At 38.6% G+C, this 16,317-nt stretch overlaps 2 protein-coding genes across 2 annotated transcripts in view; both read right to left on the bottom strand.

Annotated features, from left to right (window-relative positions):
• Window positions 1-450: 450 nt before the first annotated feature.
• LOC107090743 lies at window positions 451-12,288 on the bottom strand. Its single transcript, XM_015384305.1, has 7 exons — window positions 11,480-12,288; window positions 9,587-10,279; window positions 9,484-9,508; window positions 5,212-6,574; window positions 3,129-3,950; window positions 1,190-1,905; window positions 451-562 (listed from the first exon to the last, which is right to left on the bottom strand). The coding sequence occupies exons 1-7, from the start codon at window positions 11,520-11,522 to the stop codon at window positions 451-453; spliced, it is 3,774 nt and encodes a 1,257-aa protein (XP_015239791.1). The 5' UTR covers window positions 11,523-12,288.
• A 1,702-nt stretch (window positions 12,289-13,990) lies between these two features.
• ctdspl2 (CTD small phosphatase like 2) overlaps window positions 13,991-16,317 on the bottom strand; it is an 11,549-nt gene continuing 9,222 nt past the window's right edge. The window contains 1 exon segment of the mRNA XM_015384885.1: window positions 13,991-15,924. Coding sequence (XP_015240371.1) covers window positions 15,859-15,924 — 66 coding nt within the window. The 3' untranslated portion in view covers window positions 13,991-15,858.

Genomic DNA, 16,317 nt, shown 5'->3' with positions numbered 1-16,317 from the left:
TGTGGTTCATTACTGAGCATTCCTCCTCAAAACCCAGCCGAGCCAACCCCGAAGGACTGACCCAAGGTTATCCCCCCAGATGGTCTGGATCGAACCACTACAAGGAATAGCATAAGTCTGCTAGGGGACTTCATGTGAGAAATGACTGTGACACCTGGAAGGGAGTGACCAGCTCTTAACACTAGTGGTTTTCATTATTAGACTTCTGTGCAAGTCATTGATTGTCCATAATGAACACCGTGTTGAAGCATAAAGACGTCCATCGGTGCACTTGGCACCAGGAGACCATAGGCCACAGGTTGATGATTGACTTTGTAGTTGTATCTTCCAATCTTGTAGGGTTAGGGTCCATATGTCTTGGAAACGTGAATGAAGAGAGGGGTAAAGGTGTCCATGGATCACCACATGGTGGTGAACTGGGTACACTGTAAGAAAAGTATGCCAGACAGACTAGGGCAGGCCAAAGTGAGTAGCGATGGTCTGCTGGGGACATCTGCTGGAGCCCTTGACATGGATGTAATCAACTCCCACCCTAGGAGCTCCCCTCAGAGTCTGGGGTGGACTGGAGACATAAAGTCAGGGTGGATAGTGGAGGGAACACTTAAGGTCAGCAGCTCCCCTCCCTAAAAACATTGTTTCTAAAGCACTGGATTCTCAGTAACTCCAGAGAGCGAATATGTTAGTGGACCCAGAGAAAGCATTTGGCCACCTTCTCATTTATAATGCCTTTAATGGCATTATAAATGCCATCAGTAAATTAGGTGTAACATTGCAGAAACTACACCAAGCTGCAAAGACTTATCAGCATCAGTGACAGTAATGTTATCAGATACCAGCAACAAGCTGAAGGTCAAATGCTGTACATGGGGAATAATGAAAATTTATTTGATACATGTTTGCATCAATAATAAATATAAATAAGATCTGGACAGAAAATCAGACCTTTTATGATTAAAAATTGAGAGATCGAGTTTTTCTCTTACTATTATTAATTGTTTTAATACTTTGCAACTATTATTGTCATCCACAATCCCCAAATAAATACACTTATCAAAAAAACAAAAACAAACATCTATTACCTACCCCAAAGCATTGTAGCAACACTGTCTTCTTGTCCTGGTTGGTTTCTCTTTTTAAAAAGTCAACAATAGACGCCAGGACGTTTTGTCTTATGGTGTTGTTGACTTGCCAAATGGGACCCATTGAGTCCTCTACAGCCAGCAGGATCACCACAGTAGTAGCAACTGCCTTATTTAGCACCTCAGTCACAGGCGTAGTCAGCAGACTCTCCATCCTTGAGCTCAGACTCTCCACCCAGCAGCGCACCATCATTTGTAGGATCATGTTCTCACTGGGACAAGGCTGACAGTCTTGGATGAGGTATTTTGGGCACAATAAGGTTAACTGCTTCATTAGAGTCTGTGATGCACAGGTGTTGGGTACTGTTGTGGTGCTGTTCTTTGTGGGGGTGTTGGTGTAGTTAGTAAAGGTAGTACACATACTGCTCACCCAGGCTGTAGATGGCTCCCGGGACAGAAGCAAAAGGAGGACAGGGTTAGGGCAGATAGATGAGACGAAATTGGCCTGGTCGTTCTCCCAGCACTGAGCCAGGAGTGTTGCATTTGGAAGAGATGTGATCCAGTTGGAGTACACACACCGCTCAAAGACTATGAATCCAGTTAGGGTGGTCTGTCCTCCACCTGTAACAGGAGGGCTCACTGAGCTTGAGTGGTTGCTGCAGTACTGTACCAGCCATGCATTATCCTGATTGGCCAGAAGGTTCTGTATGACTGTAGCATTAGCACAGACTTTGGAAGTGAAGTTCTGTGGGTCAATCTCAGCACAGAGAGCCAGCTCAGTCATATCCACGATGATAGGATGGGTCCAGTCAGAGTACCTGCAAAGCTAAATTACAGACATCATATGACAATGTTTGTGAGGTATTACAACATAGCATGCCTTGGGTTATTTCTTTAAATCAATGCTTCATTGTTGACTTTAATATAACTGTACTGTGATTGATTTCATTTTTGCATTTACAATAGTTCTAGTGGGGAACGTTGGTGTTTTTCAGTGTAGTCCTGTTTCTCTGACTGTGACTGGCTGGATGTGCTCTCTTTATCCTCTGACGTGGGAGCTGGTTTGGAGCTCAGCTGCCTGGCTGTGTGTTTCTTGGACAGGGCCGCCTTTTATAGTTGCCTTTTGTATCTCTGCTTTCGTCTCCTTGAACCCCAGTCAGCCTTGGAAGATTAAAAAGGAATTTTTCCCCTCCACNATGAACACCGTGTTGAAGCATAAAGACGTCCATCGGTGCACTTGGCACCAGGAGACCATAGGCCACAGGTTGATGATTGACTTTGTAGTTGTATCTTCCAATCTTGTAGGGTTAGGGTCCATATGTCTTGGAAACGTGAATGAAGAGAGGGGTAAAGGTGTCCATGGATCACCACATGGTGGTGAACTGGGTACACTGTAAGAAAAGTATGCCAGACAGACTAGGGCAGGCCAAAGTGAGTAGCGATGGTCTGCTGGGGACATCTGCTGGAGCCCTTGACATGGATGTAATCAACTCCCACCCTAGGAGCTCCCCTCAGAGTCTGGGGTGGACTGGAGACATAAAGTCAGGGTGGATAGTGGAGGGAACACTTAAGGTCAGCAGCTCCCCTCCCTAAAAATATTGTTTCTAAAGCACTAGTTTCTCAGCAACTCCAGAGAGTGAATATGTTAGTGGACCCAGAGAAAGCATTTGGCCACCTTCTCATTTATAATGCCTTTAATGGCATTATACATGCCATCAGTAAATTAGGTGTAACATTGCAGAAACTACACCAAGCTGCAAAGACTTATCAGCATCAGTGACAGTAATGTTATCAGATACCAGCAACAAGCTGAAGGTCAAATGCTGTACATGGGGAATAATGAAAATTTATTTGATACATGTTTGCATCAATAATAAATATAAATAAGCTCTGGACAGAAAATCAGACCTTTTATGATTAAAAATTGAGAGATCGAGTTTTTCTCTTACTATTATTAATTGTTTTAATACTTTGCAACTATTATTGTCATCCACAATCCCCAAATAAATACACTTATCAAAAAAACAAAAACAAACATCTATTACCTACCCCAAAGCATTGTAGCAACACTGTCTTCTTGTCCTGGTTGGTTTCTCTTTTTAAAAAGTCAACAATAGACGCCAGGACGTTTTGTCTTATGGTGTTGTTGACTTGCCAAATGGGACCCATTGAGTCCTCTACAGCCAGCAGGATCACCACAGTAGTAGCAACTGCCTTATTTAGCACCTCAGTCACAGGCGTAGTCAGCAGACTCTCCATCCTTGAGCTCAGACTCTCCACCCAGCAGCGCACCATCATTTGTAGGATCATGTTCTCACTGGGACAAGGCTGACAGTCTTGGATGAGGTATTTTGGGCACAATAAGGTTAACTGCTTCATTAGAGTCTGTGATGCACAGGTGTTGGGTACTGTTGTGGTGCTGTTCTTTGTGGGGGTGTTGGTGTAGTTAGTAAAGGTAGTACACATACTGCTCACCCAGGCTGTAGATGGCTCCCGGGACAGAAGCAAAAGGAGGACAGGGTTAGGGCAGATAGATGAGACAAAATTGGCCTGGTCGTTCTCCCAGCACTGAGCCAGGAGTGTTGCATTTGGAAGAGATGTGATCCAGTTGGAGTACACACACCGCTCAAAGACTATGAATCCAGTTAGGGTGGTCTGTCCTCCACCTGTAACAGGAGGGCTCACTGAGCTTGAGTGGTTGCTGCAGTACTGTACCAGCCATGCATTATCCTGATTGGCCAGAAGGTTCTGTATGACTGTAGCATTAGCACAGACTTTGGAAGTGAAGTTCTGTGGGTCAATCTCAGCACAGAGAGCCAGCTCAGTCATATCCACGATGATAGGATGGGTCCAGTCAGAGTACCTGCAAAGCTAAATTACAGACATCATATGACAACGTTTGTGAGGTATTACAACATAGCATAATGCCTTGGGTTATTTCTTTAAATCAATGCTTCATTGTTGACTTTAATATAACTGTACTGTGATTGATTTAATTTTTGCATTTACAATAGTTCTAGTGGGGAACGTTCATGTTTTTCAGTGTAGTCCTGTTTCTCTGACTGTGACTGGCTGGATGTGCTCTCTTTATCCTCTGACGTGGGAGCTGATTTGGAGCTCAGCTGCCTGGCTGTGTGTTTCTTGGACTGGGCCGCCTTTTATAGTTGCCTTTTGTATCTCTGCTTTCGTCTCCTTGAACCCCAGTCAGCCTTGGAAGATTAAAAAGGAATTTTTCCCCTCCACTGTCGCTACAAGCATGCATAGTGTGAGGGATATTGCCTTCGAGTCAATGAGTCAAGGCAATCAACTGGTTTCATTAGATAGAAAACTTTTAATCAATTTCACTGGATGATCGGGTGAACTGTAAAGTGAGATGACATGTGTTGTGAATTGGTTCTATATAAATAAACTGAATTGAAAAGTTCCACAGATGAGTTATCTAACAAAACGAGTGATATGTTTTATGTACTCTACTAAAAATATTTTTTTGTGGTTCGATATTTTCTTTCACCTGTCATACAATAAGACTATTTCCTTTTACATCAGTTTATTTGATTCACAGTTTGTTCTATAGATTTAAAATATCAAAATGTAAGAGCCTGTTTTTCTTCTTTAGCTCTTTAAGGTTGCTAGGCTTTTGTAAAAAATTCCTGTTGATGCTCCAACAAATAAGATATTCACCAAATATCTGGTAATGTCCCTCTATGATCAAAACTGACATTTTTTCCTAATAGTTTGAAAACAGCAGGTCCCTTTATCCAGCTTGCTCCAATCTTAGTAAAGGTCAGAAAAAATATGGGGCAAATATCTTGATATATTATTTTCGCTTTGTATTGGACAAACCTCAATCTATAATACTGCACTTACAAATACCCAACCCTCTATTTAGGAAAAATACATAATTCTATTAACCCATAACTGTATTGCAAACCCTTTTGAATGTCATGTAAGATCTGAAATTGTCTTACTTTTTCCTCTTCGATAAAAATGCACTTTAATATATACTGTTTGGTTTTCTTCAATGGTAAGGATTAAAGTAAATCAAACCCCAATTTTTCTAAAACTTTTTTCATGTATACATTGTTTTTGATTAACCAACATTTAACTTTTTAACAACTTGTAAAGTACCCACCTGTGGTGTCACGGTTATTTTCTCCATGTCAGTGCAGACTGTTGTGAGCCACTTGTTCTTAGGGTTTTCCAGCAACTTTTCAAACACAGCTATCTTGCAGCATACGTTCTCCTGAAAAGCAGCTTGATCATTCTGCCAGCAGAGGCCAACAACAGAATCGTCCACCTGCCTCTCCCCCCAGGTGTGATAGTCGCACCACGCTGCCAGGTCAAAGGTTGGAATTGGTTCAGTGGGTTGAACAACCAAAAAGGTGCTGCAGTGGGTTTCCAGCCATGCAATGTCCTTATTTTGCAGAAGGTTGCTAAGAAAGGTTTTATTCGCGCAAACCTCAGTCGCAAATCTGATCTGATCAATAAGGATGCACTTTGATAAAATATCTGTGGTAATCTGCATCACGTTGTGCCACTGTGAGTATTGGCAGGAATCCAGTTGTAATAAACTGGGGTTAGGGAACGGTGCTGGAGGGCGTGAATTTGTGCAGTTGGGCATCAGCTGCCAGTTGTCAGGGTTGGAGTTTAGAAGCATGAAAAATCCAGTGTGCTCACAAATTAGACTGGTGAGCCTTGGAGCATCAAGGCTGATACAAAACTGCAGCAGGGCAGCACCCACTTGATAAGAAGGCTGGTCAATCCACTGCTCATACCTGCAGAACTGACTCACCATGTACACATCATCTGCAGAGGAGTTAGCACAGAATCCATATAGCCAGATGTTCGCCTGATCTAAGAGCAGCTTCTTCATCAGTGAAGCATTGTTACAGACCTGCCTCACAAACTCTTTATTATCATTATCCCTGCAGAAAGACACAAGAGCAGCATCTGCAGTGCTGTTCAACCAGCTGCTATAATTGCAGTCCAGCTGTTGGAGCCTTGAAGCCTCCCTGGCAACTCGGCGAGGAGATGAAGGAGGGACCAGCTGAGACTCGTTCAGAGGGCTGGACACAGCAGAGGGCTGGGTGTCCTCAACAACACAGTTAGATGACTTGTTGATCAGTGGAGACGTCAACATCTGAAAAATATAACACATGTTGCTCCACACATGCTCCATCTGGCTGCTGTTCAGGGAGCCCAGGGCTTTGCAAAAGGTTAACAAAGACAGAGATGCATTTCCTAAACCCATGAGGACATCAGCACAGAGAGTGTCATTGATATTCGCCAGGTTGTGATGATCACACGACATCTTGTAGCGGATATCGGTGGGTTTGTTTGGTGGTGATGCGCTGCGCTGAAAGAGGATGCTGGAAGGACTGTGGCATCCTGCTCCTGGATAATTGTTCAAAGATTCATCTAAGGGGAGGAAGGATTCCAGGAGGATGTCAACAAGTGGGACGCCAAAAGACCAACTCACGTTGTGCTTTAGTCCCCTGAAAAAGACAAAAAAATCAGCCATCTATGAGTCATTTTGCTTTAAAACAATATGAAGCTACTCTAAAAGTACAAACTTTATGAAAGTTTCACCAACTATAGGTACATCTGAAAAGTGTACAAGTGCATTTTCTGCTATTCATCTCAGAAAGTGAAACTCATTATACAAAATTAGAGTGATAAGCTTCAAAAATTGAGTTGTTGTATTTTTGATATTTACATATAGATAATGAAAACACAAAAAAAAATCATGTGACACCCTAATCAGCTTATTAAACAACAAACCCACAAAAGAAAGTTTCCTTTAAAAAGTGGGTCAGTCAACTGCTGACTTGACCTTCTCCACAGCCTTCGACACCCTTTCTAAATAGGGTATGCGCCACACAGGGTAAATGTTGACGAAGCTGGGCAAAGGAGAAAATAAATTGGACTCTCCCTAAATGGCCCAAAGTCCTGTTTTCAGATGAAAATAAATCCTGCATGTAGAAATCAATGACCCAGAAGAAGATTGGAGAGGCACACAATCCATGGAAGTCCAGTGATAGGTTTCCAGTCAGGGATGGTTTTGGTTGCCATGTCATCTGCTGGTGTTGGTCCACTAAGTTTCCTGAAGCCCAAAGTCAGTGCAGGCATCTATAGGAAATTCTAAAGTACTCCATGCTTCCTCTGCTGGCAAACTGGATGGAGGTGCCGATTTTATTATTGAGCAGGACTTGGAACATCCCCACAATGCTAAAGGTACCCAAAGCTAGTTAAATGATCACAGTGATCTTGTTGATTGACCACCAAACCCCACTTACCTGAGCCCTAAAAAATCTATAGTATCTTGTCAAGAGGAAGATGACAAACATGAGACCAAACAAGGACGGCATTTATCAGAGTAATCTAGGCTTTTAATCACACTCCATAGGTCTGCAGGCTGATCTCCTGTATTGGTGCAGTAAATCTGGCAAGAGCACAACCATGTAGTAAGTGTATAGAAATTTCCATACTTTTTAGAGGCTGGACATTTATATTTAAAGCATAATTTTTTTATTTTTCTAATATGATGTTCTAATTTTTTGAGACACAAAATTTTGATTTTTCTTTACCTGTGATCCATAATCATCAAAATGGCAAAAAATAAATGCTTGAAACATTCTACTTCCTGTGAAATTAATCTCTATAAAATAACTGTTTCACATTCTCAAATGACTGTAAAATGTTGCATTTTACAGAATATTCTAATTTTTCTTAGTTGAACCTGTATAGTGTTGTACTGATCAAAGGTTGGCTAAGCTAGTTCAAAGGAATATAAGAAAAGACCATTTTTATGTAAACTTCAAGTTGGAGCCCATTACAGGCTTTCAATCACTGTTTTGTTTTGTTTTTTGGTTTTTACATTGTATTACTTTATTTTATTTGACCAAATATGTGTTGAGAATCACCAATAAATTCAATTAATTGCCAAACTATTAATTTTATTATGATTTTTATTATGGAACCCAAATGTATCCATACCCTTGCCTGATGTAGATCTAAAACCACAAGAAATGTGAAAAGCAAACTAAAAAAAGATAATTCATCATTGTAAAGAGAAAATTGATTTTCACATTATCTTATTATTAATTAATATTTTAATGTATTAACTTATAATTTCATTATTTTTAATGTATTAACTAATAATTTCATAAATTAATATTATTAGTATTTGCTGTCCAACTTTTTGTCTGTTTCCACTGTTATTTAATTTGTAATAATTAATATTATTACTTCAAACCTAATAAATAACTGTGGCCTTAAGACGATTGCAGTAACCTATATTATTTCGGACTCTTTAGACAGGGGGTAAGCAATGTCGTTCCTCAGGTGCCACTGTCCTGCAGCTTTTGCATCATCCCCTGCTCGAACACACCTGAAATAAAAAGCCAAATTACCTCTTTGGTGTGTAGGTAAGTTTATAAGATGGCTATTAAACATTTTTTTTTGTTTCAGGTGTGTTAAACACGGGGTGTATGCAAAAGCTGCACGACAGTGACACTCAAGGACAGACATTGGCTACCTCTCATTCCATGGTACAGGAAATCAAATCAGCATTTGCCTTACCTGAGTCTGAGAAGAGAATACATTTTTAGCTTTGAGTGTTTATTCTTTCACAAAGGAAAGTGGGAACTATAAGCAAGTAGTTTGATTGTCTTTACCTACTACTTCAAGAAAATTTAGGCAAAATGTTTGGTCTAACGGAGCGAAATTGTTCAGCTAAACCTCTGAGGAAGCCCTCTGGCCCTCTTGAAAGAGAGCAGGCTTCCACATCTTAACCAAACATCTGGAAATAACACAGGTTAAGAGTTGACACACGTTTTATCACAGTCTGTGTTACAAAACTTGGCAGCTGGGAAATTCCCAGGTTTCCTTTCACAATTTCCGATGTAGATATAGTTAGTGCAGGGACACTGAGAATCCTGATAAAGAAAGACTCTGCAAGAGGAACTTCCTTCCTAAGATGAACTGAAATAGCAAGAACCTACATACAGAAAATCATGGACTCCATCTCCAGACTCTAAAGCATTAGTCACTTGTAGATCTGTTTTTCCTACATACCTTTGAATTCAATAGTAACATTGACCATTTTCAGTCATTAAACACTTAAATATTTCACTAGAGGTTCAACTAGGAACATGTTTCCAACATTGAAAAACAAAATTAAGAAACTTAATTCAAGACTTTGCATAAATGCATTTAAATGTGTTGTACTACCTGTCTTGTATAAAATATATGGTTAAAAAAAAACATGTAGATTCACAATCATTACAGCTTCTTGTTAGATTCATTCTATTTTAATTTTCAACAAAAAGGAGCTGATTTCATGAACAGACTTTTTTTCTGGTAATGTTTTGTCATCAGGTATGGTAGAAAGCTAATGACTCACCACATAATTAGCTGCTTGAGATCGCCTGTAGAAAAGAAGAACAGCAGTTAGTGCAGATCCAGAGATGCCTATACACTCGAAAATAAAAAAAGTTCTATTTTACCTTGCTGGCAGGTGTCTTGTCCATCCAGGGATGGGACTTCAATTCCAAACTCTAAGGCTATTCTCACATAATCAACTGGTATTTCAAGCAACATTGATAGGAAATGTAGCACATTGGCTGAAAGTGAATCTAGAAGGCTACGCAGAACATTAGTCAAGTTCTCAGACAGCATGAGGTTTGACAGCATGTTAATGAACAGCTGCTGAAAACCACTAAATGCCGATGTCAGTGTGCTTCCAACATTGAGGTAGGTCCCAAAGAAGCTCCTCGACTCTCCATCGGGGGTCATTGGACCACAGGTCTGAGATCTGAGTGAGGAGAAAAACATAAGGAACGGCTTCCCCATCTCCAATGAAACTGTCTTTGTTAGCTCTGCCTCTAGGCCACAGTCATGTCTCTCTGAGAGAAGGCAAACCAGTATTTTAGGCAGGTCATCAAAAAAACCCTCTCTCATCAGTGGTTGAAAAAGCCTGTAGAGGTTACTGAGGATGCTATAGTATGTATTCAGGTTGAGATGGTCCTCTGTGGAGGGGACAGCAAAGCTGCGTGAGTTTTGCTCAGAGAGGAGGTGGATTTCATCAATGACTTTTTGGATGTCCTCTCCTAACTTGCTGTCCTCAGCAGTCATCTTGTTGTTCTGTCCTGGAACTAATCTGGGTTGTGAACACACCGGTGTGATATCACTTATGATCCCTGTGTAAACAAATCAATAAATAAAACATTACATGATAAAGAATGCATCATGAAAACCTTAAAAGGTTTATTTGAACTACAATTGCAACAATAGCATTTGCATGATTTTTCATACTAAATGACTGTAGTTTCAGTAGACATTTTAAATGTAAATGTATCCAGAATGGGTTCATGCACCAAAGGATGAACTTAACTGAACTTCCTCAAAGTTAAGGAAAAAATGTGACATCACAACGAATACACTTGTTTCAGTGAAAAATCAGTTTAAAAGAAAAAACATCAGAGGCAACTAATGCACAGCTCATGCATGTTCAGACATTTATTCATTCAGTAGTAGTATTTATTCTCTAGTGTTGGCTCTCAACATTCTGCTTTACCCATCTCTTACTACTAATTAGCTCAAGTACATTTATTTTTACTGCTTGGTATTTCAGTTTTACTTTATTTTCTGCATACAGTTAATGAAAAAGAACTATTAAACCGCTCCTGATTTTTTTCACATTTTTAGTCTTATTAGTTATATTAGCTGACGAACACAATGAACACAGCAAAAAATTAGTCAGTTTGTCCATGACTATGAATATCCAGCAGATCTGTGTTATGAGTAGTTGTCCGTTTTGTGATATTTGTGAATATTTATAATTACTTTTAATTGAATTATATAATTGATAATTCTTTTAGCAATCTTAAATTATCATAAAATGTTTTCTAAAAAAAACATTTATTGAAAAAGGTTTTTTCATATTTCAAATATATACTCTTGTGAAAACTGCCTGCTTAAGAGTTTAAGAAGGAAGAAAGAGGGTAATTTTAAAAAACAGCCTTATATTTATCAGGCTATTAAAATGGTTTTGCACAACAAACTTTTGAATTTTAAGGAACATTTTCACATTTCTGCAGTCTTTGCCTAAAGACTCACTCTACTGTTTACACTAGTTTCAACCTTATATTAGGGGGCAGCTGAAAAAAACTCACAAAAAATGAAAAGATATAAATCTTTAGTGTTATGGCCTATTTACATCTACCACCTGCTCATGCCCCAACTGTGCCACCCCAAACATTTCTAAAATATGTTTGAAAGCCAAATATTAAACTCAACACAGAGGAAAAACACTTTCACACAACTGCAATATACAAACTGGTGCTTCTTTCTCAAGAAATGCCAGTGGAAAGGTCATAGCATCACTGTTTCAAACTTACCAAATAGGATGCAAACCATACGAACAGTTGGTGAAGACCACATCTTTATTGTCCTCCCAGTAAAGCAGTGATTGTAGTTAAATACAAAATTGTAAAAAGATCAAATTTATCCTTTTACTACAGAGAACATCAGCTGAGGCGGAACCGGGCTAAGAACAGATTTCATGTTTGATTAGAATAAATTAGGCCTTTACAGAAACATGCATTGATTTCTCCTCATTGATTGATGTCCATCGATCAGATGTTCCCCGTTAGGCTGCTCTGTACTTAGAGAAAAAAAAACGTACTCCTCACCTTCAAATCAACCTGCAACCCTGCACCTGATCTGCCTTGGGCATTATTAATGAGACGCGTTACAGGGAAGAGGAGGTGCGAAACGAGGGCTGTGAAATGCAGGACGGATTTCAACAACAAGCACATCAGTCGACGTTGCATTATTGATGGAGCGTGTTGAATAGGTCGACCATCTGAAACCCGACTCCTACCCGAGGAGTCAGAAGACACCAGACCAACTGGTGGACAAGTTATCCTACAGCTGCTGCCAATATTTTGATCAGCAGACTGTAACTTTTATTTACAAGCTGTCGCTTAGAAAGGGAAGATGTTTAATGACAGAGAAAGTGAAAAAAATATAAGCAATGACTTAAATTATATATTCAGTTTAGTGAGCAGGTCTATTTTTGTTTAACCAAACAGATTTATGCTTTTGTTACTGTTTTATCAAGCATTTATAACTAAATATTGCTACAAGTAAAAACCTGAGCAGATATATTGTATTTGGCAAAAATACATGCCTTCCAAAATTATTTTTCTGAATGAATTCTGAGCCGAGTAAGGTTTCATTTTTTTCCCCAGTGTTCCTGGCATGTATTGCTTGAAGCACTTCGCCTGCTTTTTAAATCAAAAGGTAACATTGCTGTCCATTTTTGTAAAAAAAAAAAAAAAATTAAATTTAAACTCCAAGTTAAATTTAAAGAACTGTGAATTCTTGAGGTTTATTTAGGTTTTAATCTGGACTTTAGGTTCTTTTGTCACAAGAATGTGCTTCAATGTAAAACCTAATTACAAGCTATCCAGCTTCTCTGTCATTTTAGTTGAAGCTATGTCAACTATTTAAAAATATTTTTGAGGCATTGGGGCAATTTGAATGGACTATATGCCCAACTCCACTATTTCCTTAACTTAAGCCAGCTCATTTGTTTCTCATTTTTCATCATTGTATAATCCAGGTGTGTCTGGCCACTGTCGTTATGGTTACTGAGGCTAGACACACCTGGATTAATCAGGCTGTCCTGTAATGCAAGACAGGAAACAAAGAAGCTGGCTGAAGTTAATCAAATGTAGCCCATATTATTAATAAGATCATTTCATATAGTTTCACAAGGAACTTTGTTCCAAATTAGTCATGATACTTAAGCTAAACAGTAACTGATGTAAAATTCAGGCGCACATAAAGACCACATTTAAATAAGTTTTAAAGGCTGAAGTGAAATCTAACAGATGTCCAGTGTTTAAAGTTTTTTTTTTCCCTTCACGCAGTAGTTTGGGAATTTGGCTTTACACTGCACTACCATCACTACCGTTTTTAGCAATGCATTACTAAAAATGGGACAAATCTTTACTTTGGTGCCTAATATTTAAGATCACACGTGACTGGTGCATTTTGACTTAAAGGTGTTGAAGACAAAATAAAATAATACTGGAGACTTGAACTACAGAGTGGACTAAATGCAAATATCCATCTTTATGACACAGGATAGAAATAAAAACAAATGGAAGACAAGTTTCTGGTCAATTTAAAACTTTCTTTCAGAAATTCAATGTAACTGTATATACACTTTACAATAGCATACAGCCTAACAGATAACAAAGATGTCTGAAAACATTAAATACATCGTCAGCACAAACAGCAACTTTAGCAAGTAAAATGGCTTAACGGATATTGATTTTTAAAAGAAAAAAAAACCTAAATCATGACATCTTTCTGCAGAAAAATGTCAAGATTTCAGTTCATTACATGACTTTCCCCACAAAGCAAGCTGTACTGTCTACATGCTAATTTTAACCGTTCTTAGACAGCCCTAAACTAAACATGGATATCCGTAAGAAAAAAAAAAAAAAAAAAAGAGAAAAACCCCATCTGATGTAAAGTTAAATCTTCATTAATACATTTAAAGTAGATATGTCATGCTTTTAGGAAAAAGAATCAAAAATACAAAAGACTTTCCTTATTTTAAGGATTTTTTTTTTCCATACAAGAAGCTGCATGTATTGTACAACAGTCAGTGTACAATAAACTGCTAATGCACATAAAGATGAGCTAAATGAAAAGTATCAAATGCCTCCTGCTGAGCCTTCAGAAAGGCATCAACACACAAATAAAAGCGTGTCGTTTAATGAGGAGACAAGCAAGCTGGGGCAACATCACACACAGGGAGTGAGGCTTGCATATAGATGGCAGTCAGGATGGTCAACTTGACAAACTTCTCCATTCCAAGTGCATTTCAATTATTTTCTTTCATTCTTTATTAAGTATGCACTCCCAGGTTCTCTTTTATTTTCTATTTTCAGTGATTAGGCCAAAGCACAAGGCAGACGTTTTGGAGAGATGTTTTAAGCCTTCACTCCATGTGTAATTTACATTCATAGTCAGAACAAATTCACTCAAAAAAACAAAAAACATTCTGATTAAAACACCCTTGTGCCACAAAAAAGGCAAACTCAGGCAACAACGCAACGGTGGAAATTACTTTTGCGCTGAAATATTTAAAGGTTCTGATTGGGAGGTTTTACGTGACTGGAGACAGGGTCAAACAACACGTACAGCACCTGCTGCCCTCTGTGTTTTCTTAATATCTGCAGAGCTAAAAACGTTTGATTGTCTCTCTTTCTACATTTATCTTGGGACAATTGCACAATAACTGCCCAAAGGAGGAGCTTGGGAGAACGGGGATTGTATGGCACTGTACAGGCAAATATAAACACTCACATTTCACGTTATGTAAAATGCACAATAATTTCATTCAAACACCAACGGAAAATCGCTGCATGATCTGCACACTTATTACACTCCAACTTTGGGTATCAAAAGAAAACAACCTTTTAATTTCATTTTCAGTCATTGGCGAAACTAAAGGTGTTTGGCCAGAGTTCAGAGTGGGAAAAAAGAAACGCCTTTGTTGCCATTCTTTTAAAAAACAAACAAAAAAACATTTATAATGGTGCAAAGGAAGAAACTGTATGCTGCTGGTATATATTTAGCCATATTTTAACCGTGAGCAGAATAACACTGGCAAATATGTGCTACATTTATCATGACGCTACTGATTGAGCCTTTAAATGAGACAGACTTATAGAGAATTGAAGCACAGATTTTAAGCCAGAAAAAGTTGATCAGCTGTAGGAGACAAAATCGATTACAGTTGGATGATAAATTAAAAAGTTATGACTGATCAAAGATTTTGTTGAGACAGCACTATGGATATGAATGCCCTCTAATTTTCACAATTTACAGTTGAGATTAGTCCCAATAATTAAGGAGTAACATGCCCACAGTAAGGCAATCACAACAATTTAACATGACTTAGATTGAGAACAAAACTTCAATCCTTTAAAGTTTTTTTTTTAAGAAAGCAATGGACTTATGAATATGCACCTATGATGTTAAAAAAAAAAAGAAAAAGAAAAGCCTTTTTTTCTAAAACTCACATGACACCTTTTAAAAATGCATTTTACAAATATTAGTAAAACATCTTGGAAATACTATATTTTAACAGGAAAAAAATAAAAACAATAAAAGAGCAGTTTTACCGGGAGAAAACATGAGCCTACAATAGAAACTTGACAGAGCTACAGAGGAATGCATATTTTTTTTTCTTTTTCTGTTAGCTACAGATAGGATATTTGCCCACCCATCAGATCAGACCCCCTCCTTCCAGCTTTAAAAACACAAACAAATGGGTTTTTTTTGTCAGTGTTGACAGCATGAGCACCAGAAGGGGCTGATGTGTTCAGGGATTTTTACCTGTTGGTATCCATTAAACCAGCACCGAGACCTCAGAGTTTAGGGTGGAGCTTGTTTCTGGCTCCACCGCTGCTGGAGAGTCGCTTAAAAAGAGGAGTCTACATAGACTTTAATCTGTGTGTGTAATTTCCCTCCAATTACTTTTTTTCTCTTTTTTAGAAAAAATACACAGAAGTAAAAAACACAAAAAAAACTATAAACTTTTTAAATTTTTTTCCTCCTGCTCCTCAACAAAAAAAAAAAAAAAACTGAATATTAATGGCAATGCTGTAGTTTGTATTCCAAAGAGATGCTTTTTACACACGTTGATTTCAGTCTTATCCTGCTGTTAGGTTGTGACGCACCGCTGCTGATTTCAATCAGGAGGCAGCAGGTCGTGAAGTCGGAATCTCTCTCGAACGTGTGGTCGCACGTCCTCGTTCTGACATGTTCACAAGGGAAAAGACACCAAAGTACAACATTAGAATGGGTTATTTTTAACAGGCAAAGCATTTAAACCTAAGATGGTGACTGTGGTCCATGTGTAGCAGAGTCTTTGAAAGCTGGTAGCAGCTGTTAAATTTTAACTTACTATTTCATTAACTTTCATTAACAGAGCCCACATCTCTGGTACTATAACTTAAATTTTTTTGTAGTTTTAGCCACTTTCTTCACTTTAAAAAAACTTATGTCTCTATTTTATTACCGTATTTTCACGACCATAAGGCGCACCGTACTAAAAGGCGCACTCTCAGTTATGTGTCCCATTTCTGTATTTAACACACACATAAGGCGCACCGGACTATAGGGCGCGTTTTTTATATACAGGTACATG

Source organism: Cyprinodon variegatus, unplaced genomic scaffold (assembly GCF_000732505.1).
Source record: "Cyprinodon variegatus isolate N-32 unplaced genomic scaffold, C_variegatus-1.0 Scaffold15, whole genome shotgun sequence".
Taxonomy (NCBI): domain Eukaryota; kingdom Metazoa; phylum Chordata; class Actinopteri; order Cyprinodontiformes; family Cyprinodontidae; genus Cyprinodon; species Cyprinodon variegatus.
This window is presented reverse-complemented; position numbering and strand designations above follow the sequence as displayed.

Bases quoted from the DNA above. Each gene is read 5' to 3' on its own strand.
- LOC107090743 (XM_015384305.1), bottom strand. From the start codon at position 11,522: ATGTGGTCTTCACCAACTGTTCGTATGGTTTGCATCCTATTTG. The intron at 10,280-11,479 runs GTAAGTTTGAAA...TTGTTTACACAG, and splicing joins TATGGTTTGCATCCTATTTG to GGATCATAAGTGATATCACA. The intron at 6,575-9,483 runs GTGAGTCATTAG...TGTCTTTTTCAG, and splicing joins CTCAAGCAGCTAATTATGTG to GGGACTAAAGCACAACGTGA.